This window comes from Symphalangus syndactylus, chromosome 6 (assembly GCF_028878055.3).
Source record: "Symphalangus syndactylus isolate Jambi chromosome 6, NHGRI_mSymSyn1-v2.1_pri, whole genome shotgun sequence".
NCBI classification, from domain to species: Eukaryota; Metazoa; Chordata; class Mammalia; order Primates; family Hylobatidae; genus Symphalangus; species Symphalangus syndactylus.
In genome coordinates this window covers 139,282,828-139,300,846 of record NC_072428.2, presented here as the reverse complement: position 1 = coordinate 139,300,846, position 18,019 = coordinate 139,282,828, and the positions used below count along the sequence as shown (strand labels likewise).

At 49.4% G+C, this 18,019-nt stretch overlaps 2 protein-coding genes across 4 annotated transcripts in view; one reads left to right on the top strand and one right to left on the bottom strand.

Annotated features, from left to right (window-relative positions):
- ZNF777 (zinc finger protein 777) overlaps positions 1–6,634 on the top strand; it is a 30,085-nt gene extending 23,451 nt beyond the window's left edge. For all 3 annotated transcript variants that reach the window (XM_055284429.2, XM_055284428.2, XM_055284430.2), the window contains exons 5-6: positions 1,126–1,377; positions 5,068–6,634. In XM_055284429.2, coding sequence (XP_055140404.1) covers positions 1,126–1,377; positions 5,068–6,224 — 1,409 coding nt within the window. In that variant the 3' untranslated portion in view covers positions 6,225–6,634. The remainder of the gene's footprint in view (positions 1–1,125; positions 1,378–5,067) is intronic.
- LOC129485490 (uncharacterized) overlaps positions 1–18,019 on the bottom strand; it is a 254,453-nt gene that overhangs the window by 97,956 nt on the left and 138,478 nt on the right. The gene's annotated exons all lie outside the window — the stretch shown is intronic.

Sequence of the window (18,019 nt, the reverse complement as noted above, 5' to 3'; positions counted from 1 at the left end):
TGGAGCTTGCAGTAAACCAAGACCACGCCATCGCACTCCAGTATGGGCGACAGAGTGAGACTCCATCTGAAAAACAAAAAAAAAAGAAATTGGTTTGAAGGGATTTCTACAAGATATTTGAGTAGAGGAACACAGAAGAGGCCAATAGTGACAAAAAAAAAAAAACACCATATAACTGTGTATGTGTTGTTTAGAATAACAACATAAGCACAGAGAAAAGACCTGGTAAATTATAGGAGTTACCTGGGAAGTCATAGCGGTGAAATGGGAAGTGAGGGAAGGGGAAGGCAGATTAGATGGAAAAAAATACTGCACTGAAAACCAAAAATGTGTTATAATCCCATTTATGTAAAATGACACCTATGTATGTAATGATACATTTGAAATTAATCTACAGACCTATAGGCAAGTTTAAAAACAAATTTCAAGGCAGTGTGTAATAGGATGCTATTTAACTAAAAACAAACCCAAATGCCCGTGGTGTACATGCATACGTGCTTGGGAATGTGAGTCTGTTTTTTGGACACCTCAGGGTATGGGGCCAAAGGATGGGAGTGGTCAGGAGGTGGCCTTTTCTTCATCAGCCCGATTGTGAGTGAGCAGATGAGAGAGAAACTGTGTTAACTGTACGTCTGACTGAGAAAGGGAATGAGCATCTCTTTAAAATAAACCCTGGCTGGGTGCAGTGACTCATTCATGCCTGTCATCCCAGCACTTTGGGAGGCTGAGATGGGAGGATCCCGTAAGCCCAGGAGTGCAAGGCTGCAGTGAGCTATGATCACACCACTGCACTTGAGCCTGGGTGACAGAGTGAGACCTTTCTCTATTGAAAAAATGAGAGTAAAAATAAACCCTGACAATGCTGAATTTTTTTTAAATTATGGAGCTCATGGAAGACAAACTTTGCATCTATTTTAACTTGACTACAGTTTGTATTGGTATTCAAAGCTATAAGGTGTCCAGAAAATTCTGTGTCTACTCATTTCCAACTCAATATTACATTTCTTCAGGGTCTCTAAGATAAGACTTATTGAGATGTAAATTGCAGGGCTGCAGAAACCTGGGCAGTTGGCATGAACGTTCTGGGTTCTTTTCTCCTCCTCACCCCTGCCCACCCTCTCTCAGCACATGATGGGATCGTGATTAAGATCGAGGTACAGACCAACGACGAGGGCTCAGAAAGTTTGGAGACACCTGAGCCCCTGATGGGACAGGTGGAAGAGCATGGCTTTCAGGACTCAGAGCTGGGTGACCCCTGTGGGGAACAGCCAGACCTGGACATGCAGGAGCCAGAGAACACGCTGGAGGAGTCCACGGAAGGCTCCAGCGAGTTCAGCGAACTGAAGCAGATGCTGGTGCAGCAGAGGAACTGCACGGGTGAGTGCTGGGCGGGGACGGCCGGGGAAGTGTTGCCATGAGGCCTCCCGGAGGGCCCCTGCCCCCTGGGAAAGCTGTGGTTCCGTCAGAGAGGTAGCTGGACACTGATGGGGCACCAGGTGGGAAAGAATTACCAAGCACGGCCTCTAGTATAGGCTCCATGATGCGGGACTTGTAAGAATCCGTCTCCGACCTAGGAAAGAAGTGGTTACATCTAAAGACTGGTTCAGGCAAAGGGATCTCAGAGCTCACCTATCCCACCCCTCATTTTACAGGCAGAGGTTAAATAGATGGGGCAAGGCCACACAGAGAGTGGCAAAGCTAGAACTCTCCCAACGTGTCCTTGGTCATCTCATATCACCCTAGAAGCCTCAACTACCTTGAAGATTTCAGCCCTGGAGAGCATGGTTTTCAAATAACGATAGCACTGGCATTCTGTGGTCGAACCTAGTCTTCATTTTTGTTTTAATTATAAAACTTTATCACCATGCTGCTCACCCTTGCTCATTCTGAGTTCAAGAACAGTAAGGCACTGGGGCTCACAGTGGCCTGATCCCAGGACATCTTTTGTGATGGATTTTCTGATGCTGAGCCATCCTGGCAGGCCCAGGAAAAGCCCTACTTGATCATCATGATGTATTTTTTGAATTCACTATTGGACTTAGGTAATAAATATTTCACTCAAGTTAGACAACTGTATTCATAAATGAAATGAACGTTTTCTTGAATTATTCTCATCTAATTTTGGAAACAGTATTGTACTGGACGTATCAGATGAAATGGGCAGCTTTTGCTGTGGTTCTGTATTCTGAAAAAAAAAATAGGAATTGAGTGTGTTCCTTGAAAAATTGGTAGAACCCACATGGACTTTTGTTTTTGTCTGGATGTTTCGTTTATGTGTGAGTCATTCACCATTACATGTTTGTATAGTATTTTTATATTTAGAAATAGGTCCACATCCATTTCTGTTTTTGAAAGTATTATATTGATGTAAAATGTTTAAAAATTATCTGTAGATAATTCCTCTACAATTTGCCTTTTTGCACTTAATAAAATACCCCATGGCATTTTATTAATGACCATCTCATTGGTCAAAAGATATGGATCTAGGCCCAGAGCAGTGACTCACACCTGTAATCCCAGCACTTCAGGAAGCAAAAGCAGGGGGATTGCTTGAGCCCAGGAGTTTATGGCCAGCCCAGGCAACATAGAAAGACCCCATTTCTACAAAAAATTTAAAAATTAGCCGAGAATGGTGGCACATGCCTGCAGTCTCAGCTCCTCGGGAGGCTCAGGTGGGAGGATTGGTTGAAGCTGAGAGGCTGAGGTTGCAGTGAACCATGATTGTATCACTGCACTCCAGCCTGGGTGACAGAGCAAGACACTATCTCAAAAATATGTACATATATGGATCTACCACCTTATTTTTAAGTAACTCCGTGGTATTTCAGAAGTATTTTTGACATACCATGCTGTCTTTCATAAAAGAATAGTGCAAAGACATAAGGTAAATTCTGAGTATATGCTAAATTGGGACCATCATTGTATAAACTCGATTGCCTTTTGAGCAGTCCCCATTAATTGCAGTAGAACTTTAGAAAACTACTAAACAGTAGTTTGTGGAGTTTTGAGTCTTGAGTTTTAGGGCCAAATGTTTGGTGTTTATCATTCCATTAAGAAAAAAGCACCTTCGGCCAGGCGCGGTGGCTCATGCCTGTAATCCCAGCACTTTGGGAGGGCACGGCAGGCAGATCACTTGAGGTCAGGAGTTCGAGACTAGCCTGTCCAATGTGGTGAAACCCCATCTCTACTAAAAGTACAAAAATTAGCTGGGCACGGTAGCAGGTGCCTGTAATCCCAGCTACGCGGGAGGCTGAGGCACAAGAATCGCTTGAACCCAGGAGGCAGAGGTTGCAGTGAACCGAGATCGTGCCACTGCACTCCAGCCTGAGCGATAGAGTCAGACTCAGTCTCAAAAAATAAAAGAAAAAAAGAAATACGCACCTTTGATGCTCAAGGAGAGTTTAGCGCTTCTTAGGATCTATTTTCCCCTTTGCCTTTCAGACATACTCAGTATTTTCGGGATAAACACCAGGGCAGCTAGTTACCACATTGTGCAGCTGCCTGCTCCTTGATCTTTTAGGCATCATGCTCCAAGGATGTTCTGGGTTGCTTCTTGCTGAGAGTCCTAACACTGCTGAGGCAGCCTTGACTCAGCACACCTGTGTCCTAATTTTACCACTGTAGTTCACTGGCTGTAGAGGGGGCCAAGGAAGTTCTAAGGACAGGGAGTCACTAGCAACCTTACAAGACGTTGGCTGGGTCACAAACATTGCTAGCTTCGGTCCATGTTACTTGAGGAGGTAGACCAGGTGGGTCCCAACCTGCAAGCTCTGGAAAGGCCTAGGACTTCGTTTTCTCTTTGGAAACATCACTTGATATCTCTGGGCTTGGAGGACCCATCTGTAAAATGGGGAGAATTCTTGCTTGACTGCCCTATAAGAAGATATTGTGCTCATGAAAAGAGAGGACAGGTATGAGCGCTCTGAAAAGGTCTCATTGGTTTGTTTTTAATTATTCTTCAAACACAGAGTTTTTGTGTCTTCTGTCACAGATGGGTCCAGAGAAGTGACTTAAGTGCCACTTCTGTCACAGATGGGTCCAGAGAAGTGACATAAGAAGTGACTTTCTTATGTCACACAAAGCTGGTGACTAAAAATAGAACTCACCAGTTAGTGCCAAATAAGTACAAGGCACTTGAGAAAACTCAAGCAGGAGTCAGGAGCCACTTTTTTTCTCTAAAACTTACATTATCATAAAGGACCAGGCTAGAGAGTTGAGGGGGCATCCCCGGGTGGGGCATGCACTGCCTGCACCTGATCCAGATTCAAGGGTGGTCGAGTCTGACTGTGCCGGTGCATCTTCCACCCATGAGAGGCTGCAAAAGGCTGGGTTCCTGATTCCTGGGGTGGGCACCAGCGAGTACTGTGGGCTCCAAGGAGGGGTGGAGTGCTGTAGGTTTTGATCATCAAGGCAGACGTGGAGAGGAGAGGGAAATGTCTGGAGGAAGGCGAGGAAGGGCACCAAGAGGAGAAATCTCCAAGTGGATTAGGAAAGAAGTGGGCCGGTCTGAGTAGAGTTCGGGGAGAGATGTCCTCAGAGGGGCAAAGACTGAGAACCTTAGGAGTGGAGACACTTTGGTACAGCTGGTAGAAACCCAACCTTTAAGTAGCCTAATGGAAAAAGGGGTGTGTATCGCTCATATATAGAGAATCGTGAGCATTCCAGCATCAGGCATGGGTGGATCCAGGTGTTCCCACACCGGCTGTGTGTACTGGTTTCCTTCTTTCCTGCTGTGTCCGGCTGTACCAGCAGTTTCGCATCATAACCAACAGGAAGCGATTTCCCCCGCGGTCCTCCGTATAAAATTCAAAGAGGACTCTTTTTAGCCCCTTTTAAGTCTGGACTCATTCCTGAACCAAACAGCAAGGCCAGTCTGGGTTACGCGTCTACCCCGTTTGGGGAGGGGAGCGGACCAGGGGCTGCAATGAGGGGAATTTTCCCAAAAGAAGGAATTTGGGCCAATAATGCAATGTTTTGGTGAGGGTGAAGCAATGCTGTACCTCCATCCAGGTAGGTTAGGGGCGCCAGGCAGCAGCTAACGACTTTCTCTCTCTGTCCCTTGAGCAGAGGGGATCGTGATCAAGACAGAGGAACAAGATGAGGAGGAAGAAGAGGAGGAGGAGGATGAGCTGCCGCAGCACTTGCAATCCCTTGGGCAGCTGTCCGGGAGATATGAGGCCAGTATGTACCAGACCCCGCTGCCTGGGGAGATGTCCCCCGAGGGCGAGGAGAGCCCCCCGCCCCTGCAGCTAGGAAATCCCGCAGTGAAAAGGCTGGCGCCCTCCGTGCACGGTGAGCGGCACCTGAGCGAGAACCGTGGAGCTTCGAGCCAGCAGCAGCGGAACCGGCGCGGCGAGCGGCCCTTCACCTGTATGGAGTGCGGCAAGAGCTTCCGCCTGAAGATCAACCTCATCATCCACCAGCGCAACCACATCAAGGAGGGGCCCTACGAGTGCGCCGAGTGCGAGATCAGCTTCCGGCACAAGCAACAGCTCACACTGCACCAGCGCATCCACCGCGTGCGCGGAGGCTGCGTCTCACCCGAACGCGGGCCCACGTTCAACCCCAAGCACGCTCTCAAGCCGCGTCCCAAGTCACCCAGCTCGGGTAGCGGCGGCGGTGGCCCCAAGCCCTACAAGTGCCCCGAGTGCGACAGCAGCTTCAGCCACAAGTCCAGCCTGACCAAACACCAGATCACGCACACGGGCGAGCGGCCCTACACGTGCCCCGAGTGCAAGAAGAGCTTCCGCCTGCACATCAGCCTGGTGATCCATCAGCGCGTGCACGCGGGCAAGCATGAGGTCTCCTTCATCTGCAGCCTGTGCGGCAAGAGCTTCAGCCGCCCCTCGCACCTGCTGCGCCACCAGCGGACTCACACGGGCGAGCGGCCCTTCAAGTGCCCCGAGTGCGAGAAGAGCTTCAGCGAGAAGTCCAAGCTCACCAACCACTGCCGCGTGCACTCGCGCGAGCGGCCGCACGCCTGCCCCGAGTGCGGCAAGAGCTTCATCCGCAAGCACCACCTCCTGGAGCACCGGCGCATCCACACAGGCGAGCGGCCCTACCACTGCGCCGAGTGCGGCAAGCGCTTCACGCAGAAGCACCACCTGCTGGAGCACCAGCGCGCGCACACGGGCGAGCGGCCCTACCCCTGCACGCACTGCGCCAAGTGCTTCCGCTACAAGCAGTCGCTCAAGTACCACCTGCGGACCCACACGGGCGAGTGAGCGCGCGCCCCGCCGCTGCCGCCCGGCCAGGTGCGCGGGCCGAGCCCCCCTCGGACACCGCCAGGCCCGAGCCCAGCGGGCGGGGGCGGGGCGCCCCCTAGCCCCTTTGCCGTGAGCTCCCCTCTCCTCTCGTCCCTCCTCCCAAGGACATGGGGGCAGTGAGACCAGGTCCCTTGCTGCCGCGTTTCCCCGGGGGCCCCAGGGGGGAGGGCGCGGACCTGGGGAACCCTTTCGGGCTGTTAATTTCCTTGACAATAAAATGGATGAAACCAATCAGCACGGGGGGCGTGATTTGGCCGCCGGCCACTCAGAGGGGCGGTGTAGGGCCCATCTAGTTGGGGATAGAACTTTATAATTACCTTTTGGATACTGTGGTTCTATTTGATAATAATAGAGTAATTTTTAAAAGACGAGCGTTTCCTGTTTGCCGTTTTTGTTTGGTTTGAAGGGGAGGGGTTGAGAAGGCCCGAGGGACATATGCTAGTGTCAGTTGACAGGTTCTGTTGGGACCGTTTTTTTGTGTTCCTTCTCCGTTTGGGTGGTGAAGGAGTTGCTGATCCCGCCGGTTCTGAAATGGAGAAGGAGAGGCAGGAGTGACGTCTAAGGGACCGCGGGAGCCCCAGACCATCGCGTCTGCCCTGGAGTCCATGAGGATGCTGGGAGCTCAGGACGGAATAGGTCCCAGTTGACTAGCGTGGTCAGGGAGAGTGACGGTCAGGTTTGGAATGAGCTGGAAAGAAGGTCCTGTAGCAAAAGCTGGGCGCTGCCTTCAGGGCCCAGGCGTTCCTGCGTAGCTTGAAATGCAGCTGGCTGAGGAGTAGGGTGGCGGGAGGGAAGCCTAGGGAAGAGGTGCAGAGGCCCCTGGTGCCAGTCTGCGGAAGCCCCAAAAGGCACCAGTCAGAACATTTTTTATTTGAATGTTGCACCAAAGCTACTCTGGACTTGCTGATTGCACTGACGAACCCTGGTTTCTCTAGGTATTCATTCATTTCCCATCTGTCTCCAGCTGTCTCTTACAGAAAGAGAAACTGCAGGCATATTACGTTGCCCACAGAGCGATTTACTCTGCTGATGGGTTTGGCAGTGGCCCAGAGAGAATTCAGGCCATTCGAAAGGATAATTCATGGAGGCTAGCAGAGTGCACAGCTCAGCCTCGCACACTGGGGAAGTTGGGCTGAAAGCGGAGAGACTGGCCTGAGAGGAGAGCACTGCTGAAGCCAGGCCTGTCAAGTTGTGACAAGATACTTGAAGGGGGGTCAAAAAAGGGGATTTGGAGGAAGAGGGTGATACACTCTTGACTTTCAGGGGACCACAGAGATCATCAACTCCCTCTGCTTTGTAAAAAGAGTTCGTAAGCTAAGCACAGAAAGGGGAAGTGATAGCACAAGATCTCACACGTGAAGCTTCTCCATTTAGACTGAATTTCTAAGTCGATGGTAGGACATAGGGATGGTGGCCAGAGGAGGGAGCGGAGGTCTGGGCTGGCGTGAAGGACTGATGGGCAGTTTCCACCAAGACCTCAAGCATCAGCTGCGAGGCTGGTGCAGATACGTGGGCAGGTAGTACCGGTAGTGTGCAGTCAGCTTCACCAGTTGCCAGGCAGAGGGGGCCTGCAGGAGGACAGCTTCCCCCAGGAGGTGGAATCTGAGCTGGGCCTGCGGGATGGAGAGGATTTCCATAGATGAGAAAAATGAGGAAAGCTTTCTTGATGGGGGTGGTCATAAAAGGAAAAGTGTGCAGAGTAGGCTGCATGTAAGATCAGGAGCAGTGATGGATTCAACCTCAGCTGGAGGAAAGGGCCTGTCTAGGAAACACAGGGCCAAATGTTGGTTTGGAGTAGACTAGGGGTGCAGAGAGGATCTAAGACTTCAAGGCTGCAGACTTTGAATTGGATCTTGTAGGAAAAACTATTGAAGATTGCTGAGTAGGAGAGAGAGATGATACAAATAGCTATCCAGGGACTGAATCTGGTAGAAGGCAAAGAAATCTAACAAACAAACAGTCAGGTGTGGGAGAACCAGCTCTGTTCCACGGCCGGGTTGCAGATAACAGAACCCGTGGGTGGAGGTTGAAGGGATGGCAGGGGAAATGGTTCTTTTGAACGTGAGGATATTTGAAGTCTCAAAGAGTTGTTAGTGGAGGAATTTGGGGAGGTATTTGGTAGAGGGCTGTTGCTGCCCTGAATTTTTACTAGCTCTGGAATTGGAGGACCAAAGAGTGCCGGAAATGTCCAGCTTGAAGGGAGACGGAGGTGGTGTGGGACAGAATCCATGTGGGAGACTCAGAGAGGAACTTCCTTTGTCACATGAAGTTAGCAGGACATTATGGGGTCAAATGAGAATGGTGCTTGAGAGGCTTTCTTTTCCTAGGAAATCTGGGTGGTTGTTTTGTTTTGCTTGTTTGTTTTCTGAGACAGGGTCTTGCACTGTCACCTAGGCTGGCATGTGGTGGCACGATCATGGCTCACTCTGACCTCAACTGCTTAGGCTCAAGCAGTCCTCCTGCCTCAGCCTCTCGAGTAGCTGGGGGACTACAGGTGTGCACCACCACACCCAGCTAATTTTTTTTTTTAATTTTTTTGGAGATGGGGGAAGTCTTTCTGTGTTGCCCAGGCTGGTCTCAAACTCCTGGCCTTAAGCCATCTTCCCACCTCAGCCTCCCAAAGTGCTGGGATTACAGGCATGAGCCATTGCTCCCATCTGAAATTTGTTTTTTAAAAGGATTAAACCAAATATAGTCAAAGATTGTTATTTCTTTTTCTTTTAACTGACAATTTATTGCATCAACTAGAACAGCCTGGTTCGTGCATCCTTACGTCTCTGTCTATTGGAATACCATTTAAAGTCTTTCAGGACACATCATAGTATGTCAAGATTGGTTCCCCTTACACGTAGCTGGGCTGCCATGACTTCCCTGACTTCTACCTCCCCGTCCTTGGCTCTGACTCCCTCCTCATGCCTCTGCTTCCTAAGTGCCCAGCACCCTGTGCCCCAAATCGTCTCTCCCCTTGTCCTGACTTCTCGCCACCATCTTGAATCTCACTTTCCATTTGCCCTAATCTCTGCTATTGGTTCCTAAAGTGTAGATAGTCTTTGGTGTCAAAAAGACGTGGCTTTAAACTTCATAGTTGTATGGCCTTGAACAAGTTAATTAACAGAACATCAATTTCCTCATCTGTTAAATGGGGATAATAAAGTTCCCATTGTTCTGAGGCTTAAATCACAATAAATACATAGCAAAGACACTGGCAGATACTAAGGTCTCAATAAGAGTTTACTAATTTCAAACAGAAGCTCAAGTTGGTAGTGGGCCAGTGTTACATCCTAAAAGAATGAATCTTTGAGAAAGAAATTTCAGTAGGCAAATGTAGATTATTTTGGTGTAAGAAAGTACAAATTAAACCACAACTATATCATGGTCCTTATCTAGGAGTGGACAGGGTTTCAGTTCACCCCTTGGCCACACTCCAGAGTTTGCAGGAGGTAGTACCCCACCTCGCTGGGTTTTCTGGTCCTCTTTCATAGTGCTTTTCTTGGGTGCCCTTAATTTAATTAGAAAGTCAGGCTTGTGAACTCCTAAGTTTCCTGTTGCTGTTGGCCCCATAAAGCTGTGTAGCAGAAGGAATAACTACGATTTATTGAGAGCTTCCTACTTTGGAAGACTTTACATACATCCCTTCATAGCTCTGATGTATGTTTCATTACATCCATTTTATAGGTGAAGAGCTCCAGGCTCAGGGAGGTTAAGTAGGCCCAAAGTCACACAGCAACCAAATAGTAGGGCCAGGATTTGAACTCAGTTCTTTGACTCCAAAGCCCATGTGCTTGGCCAAAAAGTTCTTTTCCTGGGGCCGGTATGGTTGCTGAAAAAAGAAAAGCCAGCACCTCTTTTAAATTATTCCATTTTGCCTCCAGATTTTTTGACTGAAGATAAAATTGGGGGAAACAGAATATATTAAACAGAACATGCTCTGTGCATTTGCCAAAACGATGAACACAGTAAGAGGATAAAAAAGAACGTTCAAGGCAGGAAAAAACCCTTAGCGCTGAGCCCTAGCATTTTATAGCTGAGAAATGAAGAGGAGAGGAGTTGGGTCCTCCGAGATCACAGGTGGGACAGGCAGAGCTAGTGCCGAGGGGATGCGCACTGTCTCACAGCGCCCCCCCCCCCCAGTATTTATTAAGCACCACTTGTGTGCAAAGAATTGTGCTGGGCTCTGTGGAGAAACACAAGAGGATTAGGAATCCATGGCTGCCTTCACAGTACTTAGCATCTGGTGGAGACTGGCAGCCTGATTAAGCCTCTGGGGATCTGGAAAGCTGGGACCATCAGAGAGGCCTTTAGGCGGCTGTCTCTGGCAAAGGACTGCATCCCCAGCTTTTCTTCATTCCTCCTCAGTGGATGTAGCCTGAACCAGCTAGGTGTCTGTGGGAGACCTTTCCTGAAGCACTGTGGTGGCAGCTCCTCAGATTAAGGGATCAGGGACAGAGGCCTTCCAGGCCCTACTGTTGCCAGGGCAACGTTGAGTCAGGCCAGGGCCTCTCCTGCAGCGCTCTGGAAAGCATTACTGCTGCTGAAGCCTCTTGTTGCTTCCCAGTCATAGTGGCAACTTCTAGATGACAATTTGTAAAAAAAAATCAACTTTACATCTACCACTTCTAGTTGGTTTCCTTGAAATGAGGAATTTTAGTTAAAATAGAGACTTTAGCCCTTTTATTTGTTTTCTACAAAGGATAGCTCCAGGTTAAATGATTTTTCTAAAAAAAAATGAAAGGAAAGGAAGGTGAAAGGAAGGAAAAAAGGGAAAAAGACCAAGATAGAAAGAAAGGAAAGAAAACATTAAACATAGTACTACTGATTGCAACCTTACATGAAAAGTTCTGTTCAGAAGTCAGAACTAGCCATAAGTTTATTAAGGATAATAACTAAAATCACTACAATTCATTGAGTTTTACCATGCTGCAGTCACTGTGCCAAATCATAAATGCTTTCCTTTCATATTATCTTGCAACAACCTGTGAAACTGGCATTTGTGTCCCCTTGAACAGATGAAGTTTAGAGAGGTTCAGCAATCAGCAGCCAAGGTCACAGGGCCAGAATTTAAACCTAAGTGGGTGGGAACCCCAGTTGTGTGCTATTAAGCGCTGATATATACTGCCTCATAATTTCAACATGGATCCTTAATAAAAAGGGCAAAACATGACTATTTCTCTTTGATTTGCAGCTTTCACTATCTATGGGCACAGCATGTGAGTCTGGACCCATCTGAAAGCACAGTTCCCTGGCTGCCTGGCCAGCCAAGCCCAGGCGACATTGGGATAGGCGCTGAGGTTCACCTGACCAGGATAGAATAGGTGTTCCTGGGCACATTGGTTAGAACAGCAATCCAGCCCCCATTTTAGACTGAGCCCTCTATACCTTAGGGACTTTGGGGAGAGCACTGTTACGGCAAGAGGCCACCTTTCTCTGTTTATTTCTGATGTTAGGACCTAAGAAGCCATTTGTTTATCAGTCAGAGGAGTAGTTGCATGAAGGAGATTATTATAAGGAAGACATACCTGCTCCCTAATAACATAAAATACACTCTTGACTCTAATCCTGCCGGCTCAATGCTACCTCTGAGTTCTCACCGTTCCCTCCCCGCCACTACTGCATGAATGAAACTCACTGCTTCTCTTTGTAAAATAATATCTCAAAATAACTCAAGTATTATAAGACAGGAGCATCACTGCTGCCTATTAATTTAGGTAATGGAAAATTGAATTTTAATGACAAAATGTATCAATGAAAATTTCTATCCCTGCTAGTAATTTTATTTAAAGAATGATTATCAGGACAACAGACTGTTTCTTCTTAAAATCACTATAGTCTAATAAGCGTAAAATCTTCGTAAAAATTAAATGCAATCAGCTCTTCATTTACAGGATACACAAATAATCAAAGTATGCCCTCAAAGGATTGAAATAGCTTGGATTTAAGCTAAACTCAATTAAGAAAAGTAAACAAGTATGAAAGGTGAAATTTGCCATTTTTCCACAGAAGGTACCAGCCAAGAACTACATGGTCCCATGATCAAATTTGCTGCAGGTAAATTATGCAAATTCTAAAATTTAAGATAAATTTATTTATTTATTTTTGAGACAGGGTCTTGCTCTGTCTCAGGCTGGAGTACGATGGCGACATCATGGCTCACTATAGCCTGGACCTCCCACATTCAGGTGATCCTCCCGCCTCAGCCTCCTGAGTAGCTGGGACCACAGGCGTGAGCCACCAAGCCTAATTTTCTTATTTTTAGTAGAGACGGGGTCTCACTACATTGTCTAGACTGGTCCCAAACTCCTGGACTCAAGCAGTCCTCCTCCATAGGCCTCCCAAAGTGCTGGGATTATAGGTATGAACCACTGCGTCTGGCCTATGCAAAAAATTTCTGCTGGGTGTGGTGGTTCACACCTGTAATCCCAGCACTTTGGGAGGTCTAAGAAGGAGGATCGCTTGAGCCCAGAAGTTTGAGACCACTCTGAGCAACATAGTGAGAATCTGTCTCTTAAAAAAAATTCTGTATATATTTTTCTATTTGGATGATAGTCATCACTATAAATCACATTAATTTTGTCCAAAAGTAAAGACACTAAGTTGGTTCCCATAGTTACCCCCTGAACAATAATAATGACTGTCCAACTAAAATTTGTATTATTTCTTTCCCACTTTAACCCAGTGGTTCCTTACTGTATCTTGAATTAATCAATGCCTTACCAAGCCAATTTATCTAGTGATGCATTCTGAAATGTTTGGGGGAAAAAAAACCTCAAATGTTTCAGAGTGCTGCTAAAAAAGCAAGTCAATATTCAGACCAATTTAAGCCAATCTCTGGTGTGTTTAATTCGTACAGTAGACAAATTGAGAGACATAGACACATTTTCCTTGCCCAAATTGTTGCCAGCTCTTCAGAGTCTTGAAACAAACGTTAATTGCATACAAACATGCTTGGGCGTTCATTTTACCAAAAAGATGAGCTCTCGTTAGTATGTAATAATCACATAACAGAATTCCAGAATCTTATTTAAAATTCTTTGCCCCCAAATGAAAATAGCATTTTTTTCTGGTTGTAGAAGGAATTTCTATGTTCTAAACAATAAAAACTTAAAATTGAATGAGTCCCTTATTTCTCCAAGAGAAGATATCAAGTCTTTTCCGTAACTGTGGAAGAAATCAATTTTATTTACCACCCAGTATGAGGACTTTTAACCGTCTCCACCTGTGAAATTACTTGGACGAGTTCATCCCTTCTCTGTAGAACTAAATCTGTAATATATTTTAGAATCTCTTTCAGATTCAGGACATGAAATCTTTATAAAATTTATAATGATCAGCCAAATTTTTTGCACTTCATCTGTCAGTGTTTTCAAGCTTTTGTTTGTAGCCTCTGGAATCCCTTGTTTAAATAAAACAATTTTCAGAAGCTAAATATGTAAAATAACTCGTGCCTTAAGAGGCCGGAGAGGGAGCCAAGCCTACCTGCTCTGGCGCCCCCGTCTTCCCAAACTCCCCCTGTACTGAGGGGTCTCCAAGGAGGAAGCTCACTTCAAAAACCTCTGCCCTGGGCAAGTCACCAGGGCTCCTTTTCTCTTGTTTCAACTTTTCCTAGCCTCAATCCAAACTCTGTATGTTTAATTTATCCAGTGACACACTCTATGCTTACTTAATTCGTTGATAGAACAGTTTCTTAGGTTTATTTTTTTTCCTTGTGGGATATGCATGCTTTCCTATTCTCTATAAGTTACTTGGCAGATGTTCTTATCAGAAAATGGTAAGTCTCTATAACCTTGCCAGTGAAATCCAGAGAGCTAACATCCACTGAGAATCCCTGGAAGGCCGGGGAAGATAGCAGGACAGATGTCTTAAGCCCTGTGAGAAAGCTACAAAGACGTCTCCCCCCACCAACCCCCATGTTATTTTTACAGCAAACGCTTCCACAGTGAAGGCAACGGGAGATTCTGGTGCAAGGTGCAGCCTTGCAAGACCCCTGGCCACACACGCATCACTGCGGGCGGTTGAAGGGTCCCCTCTACAGGGCTTTCCAGGGCTTGTCGCGTGCTCGGAGCGTGCACTCAGCGGCCATTGTGTGTTTGATTTTTCCCAAGGGCAGGGCCGGCTTTTGTTCATTTCGCGCTTGCTCCAGAGTCTGGCGCAAGGTCCTCAGAGGTCCTCAGTGCACGTGAAATGAACGGATGAACAAGCCACAGGTGACAATGTGCGGGAAGAAACACGGGTACAATCCCAAATCTCTGCCCAGCTGGGATGGAGATGATTTCCTTCGTTAAAACTGATCCAACACCTTTAAACGCTATCACTTAAAAATGGATTTTATCATTCCTTCTGATATTTCAGCCCCAATATTAGGTAGAGTACCCGGATCACTGCCAAATCCTCTTAGCACCGTTGCAGGTGGCTGGTGTGCGGCAGAAATCCTGCTCCACGGCCCTGCCCTTTGCAGCAAGGTCACCTAGCTGCCTGATAAGGAGTCCAGGGACGGGCAGCAAGCAGGACTGCGGGGACAGCGCCAGGCACGCCATGTGGCACCCAGGGCACGCCGCGTGGCACCCGAGGCCCGCCCGCCCTTCCTGGCTGGGTATGAACACCAGCCGCGCCCGCGGGCGGCGACCCTGGGCTTTCTCTCGTTCAGGTCGCCTGACGCGGCCGTGCCTTCCTGCTTCCCTACGGCAGCGGCACACCGGGGCCTTGGGGACCCGGGAAGGGGCCCTCCCCCAAGCCAGGCCTCTGGCCCAGTCCAGGTCCCCTCGAGTCCCCCCAGCTCACCCAGAGCTCAGCGGGTCCCGTCCTCGGTCTCCCCGCCGGCCTCGCGGCTCCATTGCCGCCGCCCGAGAGGCCCTACGCGAGCTCCTAAAACCCTGCGCCCCCCATTTGGCGCCTGTGGGATGGGGCACAACCGTGTCGGTCTCAGCGGTGCTGTGAGTGCAGCTGCGAGCCGATGGAGCAAGGACTTAACACAAACGATTATATTTTTATTTTAAAGATGTATGCGTCTCCATATTTTAAATATACACATTTTCTCGATTAATTTTGATGACTTGACTTTTAGACGTTCCTCTGCCTGGGCGTTTTTTCTCCCGTCTGATGAGAACGGGAGCGCGCTGCTGGGTGCCCGGCAGGGCGCGCCGGCGGCTCACTGGCTGCCTCCCGGGCCAGCGCCACGTCGGGCCGCGCGGGGCCGCGCGCTGCCCCCTGCCGGCCAGAGCCGGGGAGGCCCCGGAGGCCGCGGCGCCCTCACCTGGCCGCTGGCGGCCGCTCTAGGAATGCGCGCGGCCTTCTCGGTGGTGGCGGCCGCCTAGCGCCAGGGACCCGCTAGTCCCGACATCCGAGCCCCAGTCCCGCCTGCCAGCCGGCTGGCCCTTAGTCACAGTGCGGGAGCCGCCCAGCCGCAGCCCGGAGCCAGCCCTGGTTAACAGGAGCCGCACTCAGGAGGTGCTTTTCTTGCACACTCTGGCCTGCCGGCCCAAGGCCCCAGCAAATCCCCGTGCAAACACAGTTGATGCAAACACAGCTGATGCAAACACAGTTGGTGCGAACAAAGGTGCGGCCACAGGAATCTGAGAGCACAGGAAGTAAGGGACCTACCCCACCTCGAAGGCTCAACCCACGGCACAAAACAGCACAGAAGACCCGGAGGGCCTTGGGTCCCAGAAGGAGAGGGGACTCCGTGAATTGACCCCGAGCTTTAGGGTTGCTCAAGCTCCTTCCCGGGCAGCCTGCATTCTACCCACTTTTCTCGTTGTGCAGATGAGGAAACCAAGGCTGAGGCCCAGCTCCTGGCCGCTCGCTGTTTGTCCCATGCGGAGGTGGACCTGGAGGCGCTCTCTCATGATAGGCTGCACTTTTGTTGTTGTTTTGGTTTTTTTTTTTTTTTTTTGGAAACGGAGTCTCGCTCTGTCACCCACGCTGGAGTGCGGTGGCAGGATCTCGGCTCACTGCAAACTCCGCCTCCCGGGTTCACGCCGTTCTCCTGCCTCAGCCTCTTGAGTAGCTGGGACTACAGGCGCCCGCCACCACGCCTGGCTAATTTTTTGTATTTTTAGTAGAGACGGGGTTTCACCGTGTTAGCCAGGCTGGTATCGATCTCCTGACCTCGTGATCCGCCCGCCTCGGCCTCCCAAAGTGCTGGGATTACAGGCGTGAGCCACCGCGCCCGGCCTGCACTTTTTTTCCTTGATACATTTTCAAATGTCTGCCTAGTTTTTTCCGAAGACTAAATTCTTTAGCCCAGGCTGCGGTGGCCCCCTAATAAAGAAAACAAATGCCATACAAAGAGTAACCTCCTGGAGTGGAACTGCCCGGTCCAGGGCACGAGCGTTTTCTAAGGCGTTTGAGACATAGGGCCAGACGATCCTCCCGCAGGTCGGCTGTCTCCCCTAGTTCTGTGTGGGGAGCAGGCAAGGAAGCCCTGCTCCGTGGGCCGGCGGGAAGGCTGGCAAGCACCCGGTGTATTTGAGTGACGTGTGCCTCCCTGTGAGTGATGTGCAGGCGGCAGGGCCTCTGTCCTATTGTGGGGCCTCACTCAACGGATTTGAATGCTGTGGGAGCACTGGGCAGCCAGGGGATCTTTTGAAAAGGCAAATTTGATCATAGTCCTCTCTTGCTTGGGCGGTTCCCCATGGCTCTTAGGGTAACGTCCAAAATCTTTCAGGGCCTACTAGGCCCTGCCTGCCTTTTCGGCCCTGTCTTGGGTTGCTGTAACAAAGTGCCACAAACTGGTTGGCTTTAAACAACAGAAATGGATTCTTGCAGTTCTGGAGGCCAGAGGTCCAAGATCAATGTGTGTGGTCCAGCTTGGTTCTTACTGGAGGCTCTGAGGGACACCGTCCCAGGCCTCTCTCCTGGCTTCAGCATTGGATGCAGCGTGCCAGCGTGCACTTGGCCTGCTCCCTGTGTCTCCTCTCTTCTGATAACAGTCATATTGGACCGAGGGCCCACCCTGCTCCAGGATGACCTGGTCTTAATTAACTATTACATCGAAAAATGACCCTATTTCCAAAGAAGGTCACCTCCTGAGGTTCTTGGAAGGACATGAACTTTGGGAAGACCCTACTCAGTCCACACAGGCTGCCCCCCAGACTCCAGCACCCTGACCTTCTCTCTGCTCTTGGCACCCCACTGCCTCAGGCTTCATCCATGCCGCCCAACTTCCTGGGCCACTCATCTCCCAACTAACGTTCCTTCCTCCTGCACGGTGTTGTGGAAATGTCACTCCCTCAGAGAAGGCCTCTGGAATACCCCAGCTTAGGGTAACTGTGGTGCCCACTCTCCCTCTTCCCCTTTCTAGGTTCACAGAACTTAAGACAGTTATCACTGAAGTGACACCGAGTGACAGTGGATGTTCATGTGTGCCTCCTCCACCTAAATCTGCTCCTCAGGGGCAGAAACCAGGTCAGCTGGATGAACAATAACCTTAATTGCATGGCCAAGGAGGCTTACAGACTGACCTGGGAAGCCTGTCTCCACAGGACAGGCCCGAGATGACGAAGACCCGTGACAAGCCCAGCACAGAGTCTCCGAGGAAGGGCTCAGAGCTGTGGCCCCTGAACCTGGGAGGGAGATCCAAATCCAGGCTCCACTCTCCCTGGGATGACACAGTAAACAAATGCCACCTCCTGACCCGGCTCACAGGGCCCTCTATGGCCTGACCCCACCTCACCTCCCTCACCTCTACCTCAAATCACTGTCCTGCTCTGCCCCCTCTGCTGCCCCACACTGGCCTCGTTCTTGCTTCATCCTGCCAA